This window comes from Podarcis muralis, chromosome 14 (genome assembly GCF_964188315.1).
Source record: "Podarcis muralis chromosome 14, rPodMur119.hap1.1, whole genome shotgun sequence".
NCBI classification, from domain to species: Eukaryota; Metazoa; Chordata; class Lepidosauria; order Squamata; family Lacertidae; genus Podarcis; species Podarcis muralis.
In genome coordinates, this window is record NC_135668.1 from 4,367,986 (window position 1) to 4,386,583 (window position 18,598).

An 18,598-nucleotide genomic window follows, 5' to 3' on the forward strand; every position below is an offset into this window, starting at 1 on the left:
GATTTTCACAGATGACAGCGGTTTTCATTTGCATCAGCACTGAGGAAAGAGTTATTTTCTAGACGATTCCTTCTCAGCCAACACCCAGAAAAATATTTTCTAGGTGGCCTTGACCTCTTGCATTTTTCCCTGAGGCTACTGAGCAACTAGTAATATTTCATTTTTCCATACAATAAAGCTGAAATCCATGGTTTGTCTTTGATCACACAGCAACCTTATTTCCAGGCTGTATTATATGAAAAGCTCATAATAATTATATCAACATTTCCATTTACCTTTAAATACAAGTACACATTCCTAAGTAAATTACAATTCTCAAACTAATTTCCTCTTTATTTAATGAAAAGCATGGAAATATGCTTTCTTGGTTCCCTCCCCCCTCAAAAACAGTAAGCATTACCAGTAAGCTAAGCTCCCCCAGTGTCACTCCTAAGGAAATTGGTCGGCTAGGATCTGTGATCTAAAAACAATAAAAGTAGGAATTATTATTATATGCAATATGAAACATCTTAGAACATTTTTTGTTTTTGAAAGCCTTACTTACAAGTGTAAAAAAAGAAGTATTTGGGTAACATCCAGCTAAGTAATACCCCGTGTAGAACCAATGAAATTAATGGACTTAAGTCTGTTGATTGCCATGGGTCTTATCTAGATTACTATAATGTACTTTCCACCTTTGTAGACAATTTGGAGGCATCAATGGGCATTGGAGGCATCCAGTGTTTAAAAATCACTTCCCCCATCACCACCATACAATCCTTGCCAAAAACTATGGTCTGCTTCAGAGACCCTTCTCAGAGCCTCTCCCCCACCTCCAAATGTGTGGCAGGTGGGCACGGGACAGGGCCTGCAAAGTGGTGGCACCCAGAATTAGGTTCATAGGGTGACTCATCTTCCTGAAAGGAGCAAAACCCTTCTTAGTTCAGCAGCCTCGTGCTGGACACTGCAACTTCCAACTGCTATTTTAGATTATGGTTAACCTGGATTATTCTAGTGATGTTGTAATATACTATTTTATTTTGATATTACTTGAGTTTTGTAAACCAACTTGATTATATGCTTCATTAAATGTTATGGGGTTAACAGTGCAAAGGAATACAGTAGCATTAACTTTGTTTGCCACCACTAAAAGGAATTCACATTACTTACATCATCCTCATACTTTATATGGATGCTTGTGATTTTGACTTGTACATTTTTTATAACTTGTGTTGCAAGCTTTTCCAAAAATGTATCTTTCTTCTCTTCCTTTGGTTTATCTAAAAACATAAAATGTGCAAGTCAGCCCCCACTGCAAAACTTTCATTTCATTAAAGATTCAAACTATGACACTAAGCAACATTTAATAAAGCAACAGTGAGAGTGAATACCTTTGCTTTCTAAGATTCCGGATAAGGGGGGCGGGGATTCTGTTTAAGTTCCATCTTCTCTACATGGGCCAATTTATATTTATATTTGAAGGAAAGGAAGGGAATAAACTTGATAGAAGGTTGATGCTCTCAGTCAGGCATAGGCAAACTCAGCCCTCCAGATGTTTTGGGACTACAACTCCCATCATCCCTAGCTAACAGGACCAGTGGTCAGGGATGATGGGAGTTGTAGTCCCAAAACATCTGGAGGGCCGAGTTTGCCTATGCCTGCTCTCAGTAAAACACAGACAAGAATTCATTCATGGAAAGGGCCCCCAAAGTTACTTAAATTGAATCATATTCTACACAGTACTAATTTCAAGTTCCTATTATATCTCCCCAAGTTTATTGCCATCTGTAGGAGGCTGGCAGGCCACCGGAATTGGCTCGGCAGGCCAGTTCTCAGCAACAGGCCATCATTAAGACACAGTCCACACACAGGTTTAATGTACATGAACTAGTTTCAGGCAGGTATGCTTCCCCTCCCCATCTCCAGTGCAGCCACAAGGAGACTGTAAACTTTCACTTTTGTTTAACATGTCTGAACATTAGCTCTATAAAGTTGCCTTGTTTCCATAAACCACAGTGAAGACCAAGTACAGTGCTTCAAAGTTCAGACATAACATTAAACCACAGTTACTTAAAAATTGAAGCAAAAAAATTCAATCTGCTCACTGTAGCAGTGCTAGAAAGGGGGAAAGGAAGTACCTACATCTAAGACTCAGACAGGTAATGTTAAACCATAGCTCAGCATTACATCCAAACCAGGTCAGTGAGCGTTTCGTTCACAGTATCCAGCATTCCCCCAAGTTAAACAGAAATTTGTCAGAAGCCTCTAAACCAGGCAGAGGTTCTTTTGACCTACTTTCAACACATTTCAGATTCAGTTAAAATAGGGTTTTCCCCCTACATAAAGGCACTGTACAATTGTCTACCTCCAAATTAACAGTCAAACACAACAAATATTTCCCAGACTTACTCGGTCTTGCACAAAACTACACATTTTTTCTCAGAAATTTCTTCACCCTACATTTTATGTTGCTTGTTTCCCCATATCCTTATCAGCACTTTACAGATCAAAACCACGCATCTGTACTGACTTCTACAGCAGTACCTAGACTGTTTTGCAGCAAAAAACAACATGAAGTCTTGCTCCACCTTAGAAACCAACCAAATTTATTTATGTCTTCATAGACTGGAATCCACTGCATTTGATGTACCTGAACCAAGTCCACAAAAGCTTATCCCATAATATACCTGCTGGTTTCTATTACAGTGGTACCTCGCAAGACGAATGCCTCGCAAGACAAAAAACTCGCTAGACGAAAGGGTTTTTTGTTTTTTGAGCTGCTTCGCAAGACAATTTTCCCTATGGGCTTGCTTCGCTTATTTCCTTTTTCTTAACACCGTTAATACAGTTGCAACTTGACTTCGAGGAGCAACTCATAGAACGCGGTGTGGTAGCCTTTTTTGAGGTTTTTAAAGACTTTGGTGATTTTTGAAGCTTTTCCAAAACTTTCCCGACACCATGCTTCGCAAGACGAAAAAAATCGCAAGACGACAAAACTCGCGGAACGAATTAATTTCGTCTTGCGAGGCACCACTGTATGCTAAAATTATTCTACTTACTGTTTTATAACTGTATTACGGCAGCCCAAGACCCTGAATAATTGTCAATGAGTGCTGAATGTTGATTATTTATTTTTATTTCCTAAATATGAGCCTACCCTTAATGCCAAAGTCTCAAGGCAATTAACAAAACAATTAAAATGTTTAAAAAACACTAAAGTGTTTGATAAAAACAAGAATAAAAATACATGCAGCCAGTGCTTTCTTTTCGAAAAATAGGTGCTGGTACTCACCATGAAGTTGTTACAGTGAATGTCACATTTTTAACAACAAAAAAGAGGTGCTGGTACCCATCATGAAGTTGTTACAGTAAGTGCCACACTTTTTAACAAACAAACAAAAAAAGAGGTGTTGGTACTGCGTAGCCTTGAGTACCCCCTGAAAAAAGCACTGCATGCAGCCAAGAATAATTAACAACAAGGTGGGAGAGGGAGATTATAAATTATAAAAGTATTAATTATAAAAGCACCTAACTAGCGTTACAGGTTGCATGAACAGGGCAAGCTTTCACCTGATTTCTCCAGGCATCTAAAGTACTGGGAGCACACCTGGAGAACATGACTAAGGCATATGAATTTCACTCAAGAAATATTTCACACAAACCTGGAAGCCTATGCCAATACCCATTTTAGGAATGACTCCAACAAGCAACTTGTAATATTTAGCATATTTACCATCTTGAATAGTGAGATGGAAAGGCAGTCTAAAAACTGTAAAATATCTTAACATCAGATCCTTAAAAGGCAGAAGGCAGTAAGTCTCACACATTATTATTCAAGTATACAGCCAGAGAGTTCCAAGCAAGAGCTGTTTTGCTAAGGACTGTTGATCTTTGCAAAAAACAGGGCACAGAAATAGGGCAGAAAATAGGCTGTTTGGTAAGTTTCAGTGAATATTAACCAAGAACTATCAAACAATGCTTTCATCAGTGCCATAACTGCTGAAAGGCAAAAGCTCAGCAGGACTGTGTATGAATATCCAAAACCATAACATTCTTTAATTAATCAAAAGTATTGCTTTGATTGCTGAGAAATATAAACAGCTCAGCATAAGATTAAAAGATCACAAATGAATGGAATGAGAGAACAGAATGTCAATAAAAGAAGGGAATGTTCTTTTTAAAACATCTGGACACCTTTTCATTAGCACTAGAACATCTTATGGAGAAGTTCAAGGACAGAAAGGAAAAAGTACATTTATTTCTGAACTTCAGGGGGTATCAGGTAAACTAAAACAAGTGACAAACAGATGTTAGGGAGAGGATTAATCTGAGTGATGTTCTATTGGGCATTATCTTCAGAATGGTTTAGGCCTGTGGAAAGGAAATACTTGGATGATAAAAGAGGGAGTTACAACTGAGAAGGTAGTCCAAATGTGTCAACCATCTGGAATGACAATGCGAACGAGTACACTTAAGTATGAACCTACTACAGAATTCTTTCTGTAACAAATGCATCATTTAAAAATGTAACTAGCTGTGTTAAGCCTTTCACTACTGTGTTCACTGGAATTCATTCAGGGGAAAGAGCCCTTAATCCTCTTGCAAAATCAAATCTGAACAGCTATTGCTGGATTGTGCCCAACTGAGGTTTGAAGGCCAAACAATTCAACCACTAATTTGAGCAGGAACTACCCAATTTCTGATTTAATAGACATTATTATTGTAATTATAATTAATTTAAAATCAATGTGGTTTGTTTATATCCAGTAAAGTCAAAGTCTCACTAACTTACTTGCTGACCTAAAAGAAGGTTGCACATATTACGGCATATATTTTTTTGTTAGCTTATAAAAAGAAAGCAACAGAAAAGGAATATTCAACACACTGTGCTAGTTATACCCACCTTTTGAGTGACCATTACCTTTAAATGATTTCTTAAAACGCTTTTTAGTCTTTTTAGACTTACGTCCTTCTCAATGTAAGCAATTTTACAGAAAGAGGATAAATTACAGTTAGGCAGGCATCATTAAAGGAAGCAATGAAAATAAAGGAAAACAAAAAATAAGATTATTTAGGCAAGACATTTGGAGTATAGAAGCATAGAGTTAGTTTGCCACAATGTGGCTCCCTAGACAATTTCAGAAAGTAGGCAAAGTTTTCTAAATACATGGGTCTCTTCTAGGCCTAGCTCTGGGGTAGTAGGAGGCTGGTAGTTCCATCAAGTCTACAACCCAAAATACTGAGATCTGGAGGCAGAGAAGACTATTGCTGGACTTAACTCTCTTTGTGAGCAAAACTGAAGAGAGAAGGGTAAAATGCCAGGGCTAAGACTTCCTGCACATGTGCTCTGAAAAAAGATGAATATGCAGAATCCCTGCAGCCACACTCGTAGAGAAGGGAAGAGACAGGAAAACAGCGTTCACAGTCTATTTATAGCCAAGTCTCTCCTCTTTCTCTTTTTAAATTTGCTTACTAGCTAGGTGAGAAGCTTTTACATAAGGCAAGAAAAAAACATTTTAAAAAATGGATACTCTGAAGTCATGGCTTTAGAAGAGCATATGACTCCACTACTGGATTAATTTACAACCAAACAATGCCATCATCTACATGATTCATTCACAGAACCCATTCCAAGGAGACATGACTAAGACTGACATGCTAATCAATGGAATACTTTTCTTACGAAAAAAGAATGCTTCACCTCAGCAATGAGAATAATGGCTTACACCCAGAGATGTCTTACACAAGTGGAAAAACACTTCTGCTTGTGAAAGCAAGCCCCAACAAATTTGTCTGATTTCCCCATCCTGCACCATACCCATCTCATGGCATTCCACAGGATGCACCAACCCTTGGGAGCAGCACTTTATGTGGTACAGGCAGCTGTAGGAGGGCGTAGGACCCAGGAAAGCCATGCTGGATAAGTGAGTTTCATAGAATCTTCTCTGAATCAAACCCATTATATTTGCAACAACATAAACTCCTGCTGAAAATGCAAGAATCACAGCCTTTATATGTATGATTTTACAGCCAATTTATCAAGAAACAATGATTGAAATAATTACAAAATATTTCAATCAGTGTTCCTTTGATAAATTGGTTTTCAGAGTCTCTGAGGCATGATTGTTTCTCAAAGTACCTGAATAGGTGTTCAGAGCTTCCCTAAAGTTACCACTGAGAGACTAGTTTAGCATTAACCTAGTTCCTGTCACAAGAAGTAGCTTGATCTAGCAGACCAACAGGCATTCAGTTTCCCTTTTCAAATATCCTTTAATGTAACCATTAAGCATGCATACCCACCAGACTTGACATCCTTATACACAATGTCCTCCAGTCCACATATGAAATCTGAATGAGCTCCTTCATCCACATGACAGCAGTAACCAAAATGCACATATTTTAAAACAATAGAATCTACTTTTCAATCTAAACCACTAATACAGGTTTTTTAAACATTCAAAGAGAGAGAACTAGTTTTAAAATACTTTAAAAAACTATTCCACTTTCACCAACAGCCTCTTATTTATCATTGTACATTACAACAATCTACAACATCACGAGCTTCACACACTGGTTGTGTTCACACATCATGCTAAACCACGTGCAACAGTAGGAACAAGCCGCCCAAGAGAATGAAACCAGCAGTGTTTACTTTCAGTTTTAAACTAACTAGGGTTTGTTCTTGCAAGTGAACCAGAGATCTTGGTTTATAACTAACTCTAGTCAGTTTCAAAACAAACCATGGTTAATTAAAGCTGAAAGTAAACAATGAAGTCCTCCTCCCAGTCCTTTGTACAAACCCAAGGCTTGCAGCAACTCCTTCCTGCTTATGCACATCAACCATGGTTTAGCACAACATGTGAGCTGAACTAATGAAAACAAATATAATTTGCTTTCTCCTTGATTAGATAGCCAGAGTTAGAAGTAACTGACATTACCATTTGCATGAAGCAAAATGTTTTGAAGGTTTAATGAATAAATATCATAAATCAGTTGCATCATTACTTCTAGTCCAGCTACCAATGACAACTATCAATTTCTTCTATATAAACAACTTATGAAACCTACAACACATATATGTATGGAGTCTGGTTAAAAATCCATCGTCTGGTTAAGTTGGTAGACCTGCTTTCCTGACTTTCCCCAATTAGTCAGATGAAGAATATGCAATGGTCTTTTGCAATGCAGGAGTCAATGTCCATCAGAGATAGATATATGTGTGTATATATATACACACACACCCCGAAATAACACAGGTAGCTTTCACACTTCAAACACTAATTATTACAACTCCATATACTACTTTTTAATTTTAAAAAAATAGTGTAATAGTAAAAGCTTCCAAATGACGGCAATGTGAAGGACAAAAACAAGAACCACCCTACAATACAGTGTGTTGAGAATGACATTTATGAAGAAAACTAAAACAGATTTCAAACTGAAAACAGATTTTCAAACTCCTAGACTCTAGTATCAGGTTAATAAATACCCAGGCAACTCTAGCCATGACCTACTTCAAGACAGTGTTTGGTTAACATGCCCCTTCCGAGTTCTTCAAAAGTATCATCTTAGAACCCTCAAGAATAACCATACAATACCTTTTTCTGCTGCCAATCGCAGGGCTTCTTCGATTCTTGATAGCTCCTTTTGCTTGTTATCCTGTAGATATTTTTCTTCTTTTTCTGCATCATATTTAATGCCTAGGAGACAGAATTCATGATCTAGTCAAAACAGCAAGCCAATAAAGAGGCAAAGTATCCCTGATGGCTCTAGTTTAGTGCCACCTCCTGACCAAGCTGGTGGCTATCACTGTTAGAAGCCATTTCAGTAAAGAAAAAAAATATGGAGAAGAACTTGGTAACTTATAAAGAACTGTTGGAAGAGGAGGCAAATCAATTGAAGTTTAAAATATATATGAAGAAATCAGGCATTATGTTACAGATTGGCTGCAATATTATCAATTAAATGAAACATTTAAATCAAAAAAGAAAAATGGGTTTAGCAACAGAAATTTCAGGGCCGGAAAAAAAATCTATACAAAACAGAAGCAATTTTTTATCTAAAATGTATAGACTATTACTTGATTGGGAAGTACAAGATGAAGAATTGAAAGATGTTATAATTAAATGGGCAAAATATTTTGGGCATACAATACAAATGGATGCCTCGGAAAATGAAGATGTTTTATAGGTGGTATCTGACACCTAGCAAATTAGCAAAGCTGAACAAACTGAAATAAATGCTGGAGGTGTAAGCAGGCAGAAGTTTCATATGTGGTGGGAATGTAAGAAAATCAGAAACTTTTGGGATAGTATTATTATTATTATTATTATTACTACTACTACTACTACTATGAAGAACTGGAAAAATGAGGATTTTTTTATACGCCACAACAGAAGCAAGAAAAGGGAAGGGAGAGGAGAGCCCAACAAAAGAAGAGAGGCAGATAAAATTATTTGAATATATTGAGCTTGCGAAAATGACAGAAATAATTAGGAATTGAACAAACCAAAAGTTTAGCAAGGAATGGGAGTGTTATAGAATCTATTTTAAAAAAATGTTCTCAAGTAAAACATTTATTATGCTTTGACTAATTTTGCAAAATACAAAACAGTTACTATAAATAAATCATATAACACCAAGAAATGAGAAACATCAAAAGAAGGCAATTAATGAAGGAAAAGCATGACTCATATTGAGGTGGCTGGAAGTCACCTCAAAAGATTAGAATGTTAATGATTGATAATTTAGAATATTAATTATTGGTAAATGGTGGAGGAAAAATGTTTACTTAGTTAATACGTATTTGTATGTTTTTGTTCATCTTTGTTTTTGGTTTGAATTTTGGATTATTTTTTCTTTTGGATGAATGTAAGAGGCAAAACTCAAAAAAATTACCAAAAAAGCCTCCTTTTTCACATTTAGCAAAATAGACTGATAATGCCAACAAGAGAGATGGATGGGAGGAGCTACACAACCATCCAGTTCAAGTATAATCCTCCTGATCTCTAAACCATGGAATGCCTCAAAACAATGGCTTGAAGTGTATTCACAAACCATGGTTTTGCTCATCCTTAATACAGATGCAAGACTAAATTATAAATGCAGAAAATTATGAAATGGTATAGGAAATTTTCACATAAGCAGAAAGAAAGGGCTCCACAGCAAGTGCCTTCTTCACTGCACTAATGCCTAAATAATATGAGTTTGCAATATCTAATATAACACAGAAAGGGAAATTTTACATAATATTACAAAAAAAAAAGAAACAACAATAACATGTATTCACTTTCTTGTGAATAAGCACCATGGAACATAGTGGGACTAATTTCTGTAAACACAGATGAAGCTATGTGCTTAATCAAAAGACCCACAACAGCCTATTCCAATTTTTCTGGTCTTCAAATTCTGTGTAAGGCACTGGCAATACATTCTAACTACACACTGCATTTCAGATTGCCCATCAACCACTTACTTGCCCCTGGGACAACAAGAAGATATAAGCCTTCTAGAGTTGCAACTACTGCGTCACCATATAAATTCTTCCAAGGAATCTTCAAAGTAAGCTTATCTAAAAAAAATCAAAACATTTTATATTTAGGTGAATGAACAAAGAGTGAATCATGCAGGTGAAGTCTGTTTGGAAAAAATATTGTTTGCCTTGTTTACAACGTAAGAGTTTTTGCCAAGTGATATTTCTATTAGGCTGATCCCAAGGCTCCAGATGCTTCACAGGTGAAAAAGGCCATCATATCTGCTGTTCTATCAAAACTGTGTGTGTGCTAATGAATAAAGGACAGATTAGAGGAGTAACTGTTCAGTTTCTGATCCCAAAAGATGCCAGATTTGTTGCATCATAAATCTGTTGGGATGAAAAGCAAATATTTACAATTTTCAGGTTAAAAATACCAAACTGTACATGAACAAGGGGTACCGTTCATTTCATTTTCACATGGGAAACACAGTACTTGTAGCTCTACAGAAGAACTATATTACAGGGCATTGAAAGTTAAGCACTTGTCTTGGCACAGGACTGCAATCTTAATCTTGGACTTCTTTCATTATACCCATAACACGCCCAAGGTAAATAATGCAGGAAAATCTACACTTCCTCAAAGTAAGCTTACTCTTCCTGTGTTCCCATTCAAATTACACAAAATTAAGAAATGCAGACAAGCAAGAGGTTGGCATTTTAATTATGCATTTGCTTTGGGTGGTTTTATAAGAAACACTTTGAAGAGGAAACAAAACTGCACCTGAGAGCAAGACAAATATTTCCCAGCTTTATAAATAAGCCCATAAAAGCTACTAGTCTTCTGAGAGCAAATAGACAAGAGGCAAGGAGCTCCAGCTCCTCCAGCAGCTGACCGTATTTCTATGCAGAATGTGAAGGAGAGGATTTCCCTCCGCAAGCAGCCTGCTAGGTCTCTATGCTGGGTACGGAGGAGACACCAAGCACCCCATCTCTTCTTTGACAGCCTGCTCACTTGCATGCACGCAATTCCTTGTTATCTGCGCTGTTTTCAATTTGGGTGGGGTGGTTTGCTCCTCTATTACTTCCTACATCTGCCACCTAAGCGAGAAGCTGTGAGAGCCAGCAGCAGCAGCTAACGGCAGAAGCCCTGACCTGGGGGCTTAACAACCGCTGCTTCAAGAAGTCAGCCCAGAGCAGGAAGTTTAGCTGCAAAGTGGCAGTTAGAAGATTGGAAACTGGGGAAGGGGGCGCTTATATATACCAATTTGAAAAATAAATATTATACTTTATTGCACATTTTATAATAGGTGGCACAGAAATACAAGGCTGTTCTAGGCTTTCCACTGCTGGATTCATGCATTTTATTTGCTAAGTGATAAAAAATCATGAGCAGTTATGGTTCATCATATGATTTACAGAAAAGCATCTGACAGAAGCTTGTTTGTTTTCCTTGCATCACCAAACTGCAAGTTACTCTTAAAACTTAAATGAGTATTAATAACAGCAGTCCATAGGACAGAGTCAGCTAGAATAAAAGCCCATAAAACTCCAACAAACATTCAGATCCAGGGCATCTGTTTAGGACAGCAGCAGAGAGGAAAATAAAAGGAAAACATAACCAGGAAGCAGAGGGAATAAAACTGAAGTGTTTCCCATCCTGCAAAGTAGAAAATATCTGAATTACAACTGTTTCCCCACAAATGGTATTCTAATTTAAAATGCAGAAAACATTATTCTAAGCCTTATAAATTGGCCAAGTAATTGTTGTGTACTTTGCCCAATTTCCTTGAAAAAAAGCAGTGAAGGTTCTTAGCTATTGTACACTAATATACAAACTACCAAGACGCTACTAACTTCCAGCTTTTCAATCTCCAAATCAAAATGCAAATGAGACCCATCTACTTACCTATTTGTCCAGCCTTCACCCTAAAAGGTACATCCAGCTCACTCTGACAAATGGGGGGGGGGGGAGGTGGTAGAGAAGAGGAAAATAACATACTCATTACATATCAGAAGGCTCTTACCACTAGGTTTGCTTTATAGTTTTAAAACCTGTTTAAAGTTGTTGAGTTTAAGAATTAGAGCAAAGTAACAAAAAGATTCATCAAGCACCCAAAATGCATGGCAAATGCTATCTTCCCCCACTAGTATGTTTACTGAAGTTTGGGCCAAGGCTGCAAATCACCACTGGGGGAAAAGACGGTATACTACATGCACCTAATGACATGCTAACATGGAAGCACAGGAACAACAGTGAAACTCTAGCGGATGGAGCAGAGAGACCTCCAGCTAAGCTACCTCTTCTTCCCAAGTAAAACTGAAATAAGCATTCAATTAAGTATTGGACCTAAGAGTATTTAGGTACTCTGGTTCACAATTTGTTTACTGACGTACTTAAGCAACAATAGTTCCACTGACTTTAATAAACCAATCAGAGCAGGACCCAAATTATATATGATACAGGTGTCTGTGACTGGATATCCCAGCATCTTCTTTAAAGCTTAAAAGAAGACATGAGATGGCAAGGTAGGGATGGTGAGAAGTGGCTCCAGACTGTCATACACTGAGATATGAAAGCTAGGAGCTAAATGGCACCATAAAGCTAGGTTATGGGCACCACAATGGAGTGTCTAGGCATGCCTTTTTAATAACAAGAATACAAAGCTGAAAATGAATGAACTGCAGTTAAAATCTTATGCTCATTTTTCACATGGTCTAGTCCTCATCTTAAGACTGCAAAAAACAAAGCCCCTGCCCACCCCTTAATATGCTTATGAGAGTCCCTTTTCCAGTCTTCAGACAGTGGCTGGAAGTGGGGAGGTAGAGAAAGGTCCTCCTTTTCTTTCCGCAGTGGCAGTTTTAATCTGAAATATTAGGCTCAGTAGGGCACCCAAGAGCTCAGAAACTGCTCACATTAATGAAATTCCCTGCTGCAAAATGCGCCTAGAACAAAGGGAGTTTCAAACACTGGCTCAGGACAACATTGTGGAGGGAGGGAGAGTTCAATCAGACTATTCCTGATTGTTCCTCACCACTACCTCTTATTCACCTGTTGGAAAAAAGACAAAATTACGCTAGTGTATAAAAATGAAGATAAAAAATGAGACTTTGCTTTTCAATATGTGATCTTTTGCATAGGAATCAACATTACCCCTTCTCTTGAGAGACTGCACTGGTCTGATCACTCATATTTTCTCAACATGAAATATACAGAATTATTCCAATGCCTCAATCAAAATTAAGGAAATTTTTAAAATCAAATTCTCTTAAGTCGCTAAAAAAAATGCACCATTTACAGCTACTGTTCAAGCTTGACCTGCAGTTTAAAAAAGGAAACCCAAGCAATTTCCTAGATGACAGATGGCTTACCAGTGCGTTCTCCTTTATCCTCAAGTTGTCAAGTGCCACATTACCTATATAGTAAAAGAAATCAGATATCAAGATCTCTTTATTTTCTATGAACTATGTATACAAACACATACTAATAGAGATTTCAATTCTTCCAGTTACCAACGCTTATGGAAACAAAAGGGAACCATTCACATAAAAGAGGCAGCTATCCACAGGCTTGGGGCAACCTCAGGATTTGCGGAAGTACAAAAGAAGAAAATTAAACCATCAGGGAGACCCCCAAAAAACAGCCCATTGAGGATCACGCATGCTCAGTGGGCTCAGAATGCTAACTAACCAGGGACTCCCCATACAATGAAAATGGAAAAGGGGGGAAGAATGGAATATTCTTAGTGAGGGTAGTGCACAGCAACACAGCACGCTAGAACATTTTGTTTTAGGTATCACTTGTTCTATTAGAACTGCAAAAAGAGAAACTTATTCTAATGGTTTTGAAATCTTTTCCAGTTTCAAAATGTATGTACAATTGTACTGCACAGCAACAACATGTAAAGATTTATGAAGATATCCTAAGGAAGAAGATGCTAAACATTTCACTGATCCATAAGAAAAGCCATGCTAGCTTTAACTAGTCAGTCTTGTAGTTCAATAGCAGCTTAATTTGAATCTCTTAAATGCACCCAGTTTTGTAGAGAACAAGTTAACTACATAATGGATAGAACATGTTTTCATACTATAAAGAGCTTGTTGAATCTGGTCAAGAAAGGAAGTCTTTCTACTGAAGTCTTTCACTTTCGTTTACTGTGATACTCATCACAGTGCCAATTTCCAGAAACACACTATGGAGTTCAAGATTCTTACAGTTCATGCTTTGACTACTTTTAAAGTAGTGTACTTTCATTTACCAAGGATAATCAAGTAGCTACACATACTGTAGAGGGCAGATGGAGCTAGTCAACCTAGGAAGGTAGCCCATCTAGGAGAAGGAAAACTCTGATTCTAAAGAAAAGGCTAAATTAAGCCTCAACAAATCCAGAATGGAGCCCAGAAGGTTGGCTACCCCCTTGTACACCTCCTTCCAGCAACTTCTGCAGCCAAACTAATGTCAAACATATTGCTTGGGTTTCCTTTGGACCATATCAGCAAGGCTGAGAGGGAGGGTCTTGTCCTCTGGGCAACCACACACACTGCCCAGGCTTGGGCCCCAGGGACCCCACTTCAGTACTGCTAACACAGCAGTTTGACTTCACCCCCAGAGGCACACTCCATTTTCTCTCAAGACAGAAGGATGCCAACAACATGTCTAAAATTATTTTTATTAATTTACTTTACTTATTACCCACCTTTCACCCTAAGGTCCCAGTGTAGGTTACAGCATTACAAACAATTATTAAAAATCATTTAAATATGGACATTTGCTTTCTTTTGTAATTGTTTAAAGCAGAGGTTTTCAACCTTTTATGGTTCCACGGCTTCCTTGATCAACTACTTTCATTCTGCGCTACCCCTGTGGGGCTGAGGAGCCCAGTTATGTCACCCCTTGCCTGTAGACCTGGCAGCCCCTCACCCCTCTCTTGAGGAGGGTTCCCTCAGTCTTCTTCCCTCTTCTTCCCTCTCCTTGGGAGTTCTCTGGACAGCCACAGTTGCCGCCCCTAATCTCTGAGCTGCGTCCCCTTCCCCAAAGAGAAGTGCCTCCTCACACTGCCCCAAAGGGGCCCGGGAAACACCCCTGGCCAGCCCCAGAGGCATTGTTCACCTGGGGAGCTTGTAGCCACAGCTGCTGCAACAAACAGCTGTGCAAGCCTTTGGGAGGCAGAGAAGAGAGGGAATCAGAGGAAGGGAGGTAAGGAAAGAGGGAAAGAGGCCAGTGTTGCCCATGGCACCCCGGACCAGCATTCAAGGCTCCCCACGGCACACTGGTTGAAAACCACTGGTTTAAAGTAATACAAAGCCAAAACAGAGGGCACATTTTTAAACATTCCTACTCCATGAAAATGCACTGCATTTCCAACCATTTTTACAAAGGGCTGCAACAGAGGCAATTGCTCACCTTGCGGCTCTTTCCTGGGCACCCAGGAGGAAGAAAAATGTTTCTTGTGCTCATTCTAAATGTGCTTTGCATTGTCATTTTGCAACCAACTATAACACTTCACCAATATGATTGGGCAGGAGTGTTGCACAGAATTCACCAAACTGGCCTCCTATGCAAAGACTTCTGCTGATAAACTAGGACTTTCCCCTTCTCCTCTCTCCATGTGCACCCCACACACGCCAAAATTGCATCACAGGGGGTGGGGTGGGGAAACAAAGTATGATTCAGTCTGACAAGCTGGAAGGAATCCTACCCGCTATCCTAGGATTAAATTTATTTTCAAATAAACCAACACTTCTGAAAAACCACTATTTGTAATAAAAGCAACTCAATATTTAAGAACTGCTTCCTAAAAGGAAAAAAACTTTTTAATCTAAATTGATCAATTGACTAAGCACTGCAGCCCTACAAAAAGCCTTGAGCCAGCCCTGATAACAGTCTAGCCAAGAAAACAAAAAGAAAAAAAAAAACCTTTGGTGTGCAACAAACACCCCACTCAAGGCCATAACTCACATAATCTACGAACTGTTTCTTCTTCCAAAAGAACACACATAGTTCCTCTTAGTCATCACATGATGGGTGATTTTCAAGGCAATATCTGATGCTTTCTTACCCTTCCAATCTCTCTCTCTCTCCACACCCCACCCCAGTTCTCTTGCTTCAAGCCAGCCCAACAAAGTAAACAACATGATCCCAGCTAAAGCCACTGTAGAAGGAAGGATAATTTTTACAAGGAAGCTTCAAAATCCTTCAGCTTAATTTGATGCTAAGGAAGTAGAAATAAAAGCAATAAAGTTACTGGTTTCATTTTAGGCTTTCTGAAACACCAGGATCTGTACTAGGGAGTAGGGGTTCCAGATAAGCCCTGCCCCACATAATTAATCACATGATGCTGTACACACCCACCGCATTTTAATGGCAATACCTATAAAGGGGGGGGCTGGCCCCCTCAGATATTTTATTGGGTGGGACGAAGGGACCTCGACTCCTAAGAGTTGGCTCCTATGAGCTCTACCTTAAACATGTACGCTGTCCCTATGTCATGGATGAGGAACCTCAGGCCTGACTGTGAATGTGGCCCTCCAGTCCTCTCTAATCCAGCCTATAGAACTCTCCCCAGACCACCAACCCCCCCCCAGTCCCGCTCCACAGTCTTCTTCAGGTGCTTCTGTCTTGTACTTCAATTGTACCCCTTGCTTGCCCTTGGGCTGAAAAGGGATCATGAAAAGGGATTCACACTGGCTTGGATGTGTCCAACACAGATATTCTCAAGATGAGGAACCACAATAGTGAAATATTGTGGCAACTTTACTCCAATTTTAACTGGGAGAAATGGATGGAGGCCCCCAAATTCAACCTGCAACCTAGCAAAGACATCAGCCTCAGTTTTCTTCCCATACAATGAAAACAAAAAATTCCCTTGCAAAGGAATTATGAGCTGGTGAATAAAAATAAATTTATTTAAAAACATGGGGTTTTTTGGTAACATATTTTTAAAGTATCATAAATTTAAAGTGCACAATTTTAAACTCAAAACTGAATCAATGACCCTCTAATCCAACACTCTGAGTTAGCCTGCTCTACTATATATAAAGCCAAACAAAAAAATGCCTTCCTGGTGCCTGAAAGCATTATAAATAAACCGTAATAGATCATGTGCTATATTTATTATTATGACTTGACATGGTGGGGTGCAACTTAGCGTATCAAAACCTCAGATGTCACCAATTTGATCATTAAAGAAGGAAACCAAGTTATACTTTAAGGAGACGTGGCTCTTTGCGAAATAGGTGTGATCATATTTGGCATAACATTGCAAACAGTTTCCAGTTCTTGAGGCGTTATAACCTTTGACTGCCTACTTAACAAAACAGGAATATTTCACAATCTGGTATATTTCCTAGATATAACAACACAACTTAATGCAAAGACGGGGAAGTTCTGGCTCTCCTTATGTTGTTAAGACTACAACTCCCATCATCTCTAAGCACTGGAAATGCTGGCTGAGACCAAGAGAAGCTGGAGTCAAACAACGTCTGGAGTCACTGTTCCCCATCCCTGGGCTTAAGGGGCTACCTGGTCTCAGCATGAACTCTCAGAAGACTTGCTGGTATTGACCTATAAAGCCTTATGTGGCTCAAGACTGGCTCAAGGACTGACCCAGACTTTCCAATTGTCACCTGAGGCCCTTCTATATGTGCCCCTACCTCAGGAGGCCGAGAGGGTGGCAACGCAAGAACGGGCCTTTTCAGTGGTGGCTCCCCATTTGTCAAATGCTCTGCCAGAAACAGGAGTAAGAGCACAAAATTGGTTTGGGGAGCGCAACACTTGAATCAGAGAGGTGGTGCATGCATAAGCCCAACTGGAGAGGGAACTAGTCTAGAGGCCAGATGCCACCCATCTAAAGATGAGAAGGGACATAAAATTGGCAGGAGAGACAAAGCGGAAGAAGCTACACTGATGGAGGGAATAAGGGGGTGCAAGAGGAGGCTGGTCTGCTAACGATAAGACCCCCCCCCCGCACCTCGCTTGAAGAGGAGGGGGAAGGACCTGTCAGAGGAGCACATGGGGCTGACAGATGAGGAAGGGGCGCAGCACCCATATCAGAGGGTGTGGGAGAAGGGGGGGGGACTCAAGGGGGGGTGGAGCAGGCCAGGAGGGGTGAGAGACCCGCCTCGAATTCTCCTTCTCGCTCTCTCTGCCCGCCCCCCCCCCCCGGGTGCAGAGACAGGTGCGTCCCCTTCCCCCCCCCACGCAGGTAAGGCGGAGCCTCGCTTCCCCTCGCCCCCCCCCCGGCCGCCCCTTTAATGGGCTCCGTCCTTACCCCCCCAGATGCCCAGCTTGAGCTGCGACTTGTCCAGGTTCTCCACGTAGCCGCCCAGGAAGCGGTTCAGCAGGTCGGCCACCACCGACTCCAGCACCATGGCGGCGGCGGCAAGGGGGGGCGGCGGCGGGGGGGCAGCGAAGACCTCCTCCCTCCCTCCTCCCTCCGGCCTTCCCTCAGTCACCAGCTTCGCTCTCGCCTCACGCCGAGGGGAGGGGAGGGGGAAGGAGCAGGCAGCGCCGCCGCCGCGTGACCCTGGCCGCCGACGCCGCCGACGCCGCCTCCGATAGGCCGCTGCGCGCGTGACCCGCCACGCCCCTCGGCTGGCGCGTCTTTTTCCTTCTCCCTCTCCTCCCGCTTTTCCTCGCGTGCTCTTGCCCTCCTGCCTCCTCGCTTACCTCCAGAACCTCGCCTTCTTGGCCGAGGCAATAATAAAACGCAGGAGGAGGAGGAGGAGGAGGAGGAGGAGGGCGCTTGCCTTTCCCCGGCCGCCTCGTCCTCCTTCTTCGTCTCTTCCTCATTTTTTATTTATTTTCAAGTTGTTGCTTTTTAACTGAAATGGATAAATAGATGTGGCTTGGGAATGCTCTTCCCTCAGAGAGGCTTGTCTGGTACCATTACGTGTCTTTAGGCACCAAGCCAAAAACATTCATTTTTCATCAGGACTTGGGGATTTGGTTATCTCTGGCCTTTTGGGGTGGGTGGAATGTTTTAATCTATTTTTTATTATTAAAAAACGATTGACTTTTAGATGTTACTTATTTTAAATCCTGGTTTAAAACAGTATGTAGGTGTGCGTTTGTAGAAAGTGGCCAATAAATTTAATAAATAATAATAATAAATTGTGCATGATCACCCGCCCCAGCTCATTATATTA

At 40.2% G+C, this 18,598-nt stretch overlaps 1 protein-coding gene across 5 annotated transcripts in view; it reads right to left on the minus strand.

The window, feature by feature from the left end:
- The window catches only part of VPS13C (vacuolar protein sorting 13 homolog C), a 103,275-nt gene extending 85,396 nt beyond the window's left edge, over window positions 1-17,879 (minus strand). For 2 of the 5 annotated variants that reach the window (XM_077918825.1, XM_077918824.1), the window contains exons 1-9: window positions 17,722-17,878; window positions 12,824-12,867; window positions 11,361-11,403; window positions 9,455-9,550; window positions 7,578-7,679; window positions 6,280-6,339; window positions 4,883-4,948; window positions 1,150-1,259; window positions 401-460 (exon numbers count right to left, since the gene is read on the minus strand). In XM_077918825.1, coding sequence (XP_077774951.1) covers window positions 401-460; window positions 1,150-1,259; window positions 4,883-4,948; window positions 6,280-6,339; window positions 7,578-7,679; window positions 9,455-9,550; window positions 11,361-11,403; window positions 12,824-12,867; window positions 17,722-17,821 — 681 coding nt within the window. In that variant the 5' untranslated portion in view covers window positions 17,822-17,878. Of the gene's footprint in view, window positions 1-400; window positions 461-1,149; window positions 1,260-4,882; window positions 4,949-6,279; window positions 6,340-7,577; window positions 7,680-9,454; window positions 9,551-11,360; window positions 11,404-12,823; window positions 12,868-17,721 lie in introns of all 5 variants that reach the window. The other 3 variants (XM_077918828.1, XM_077918826.1, XM_077918827.1) reach the window with 2 other exon arrangements.
- Window positions 17,880-18,598: the final 719 nt, after the last annotated feature.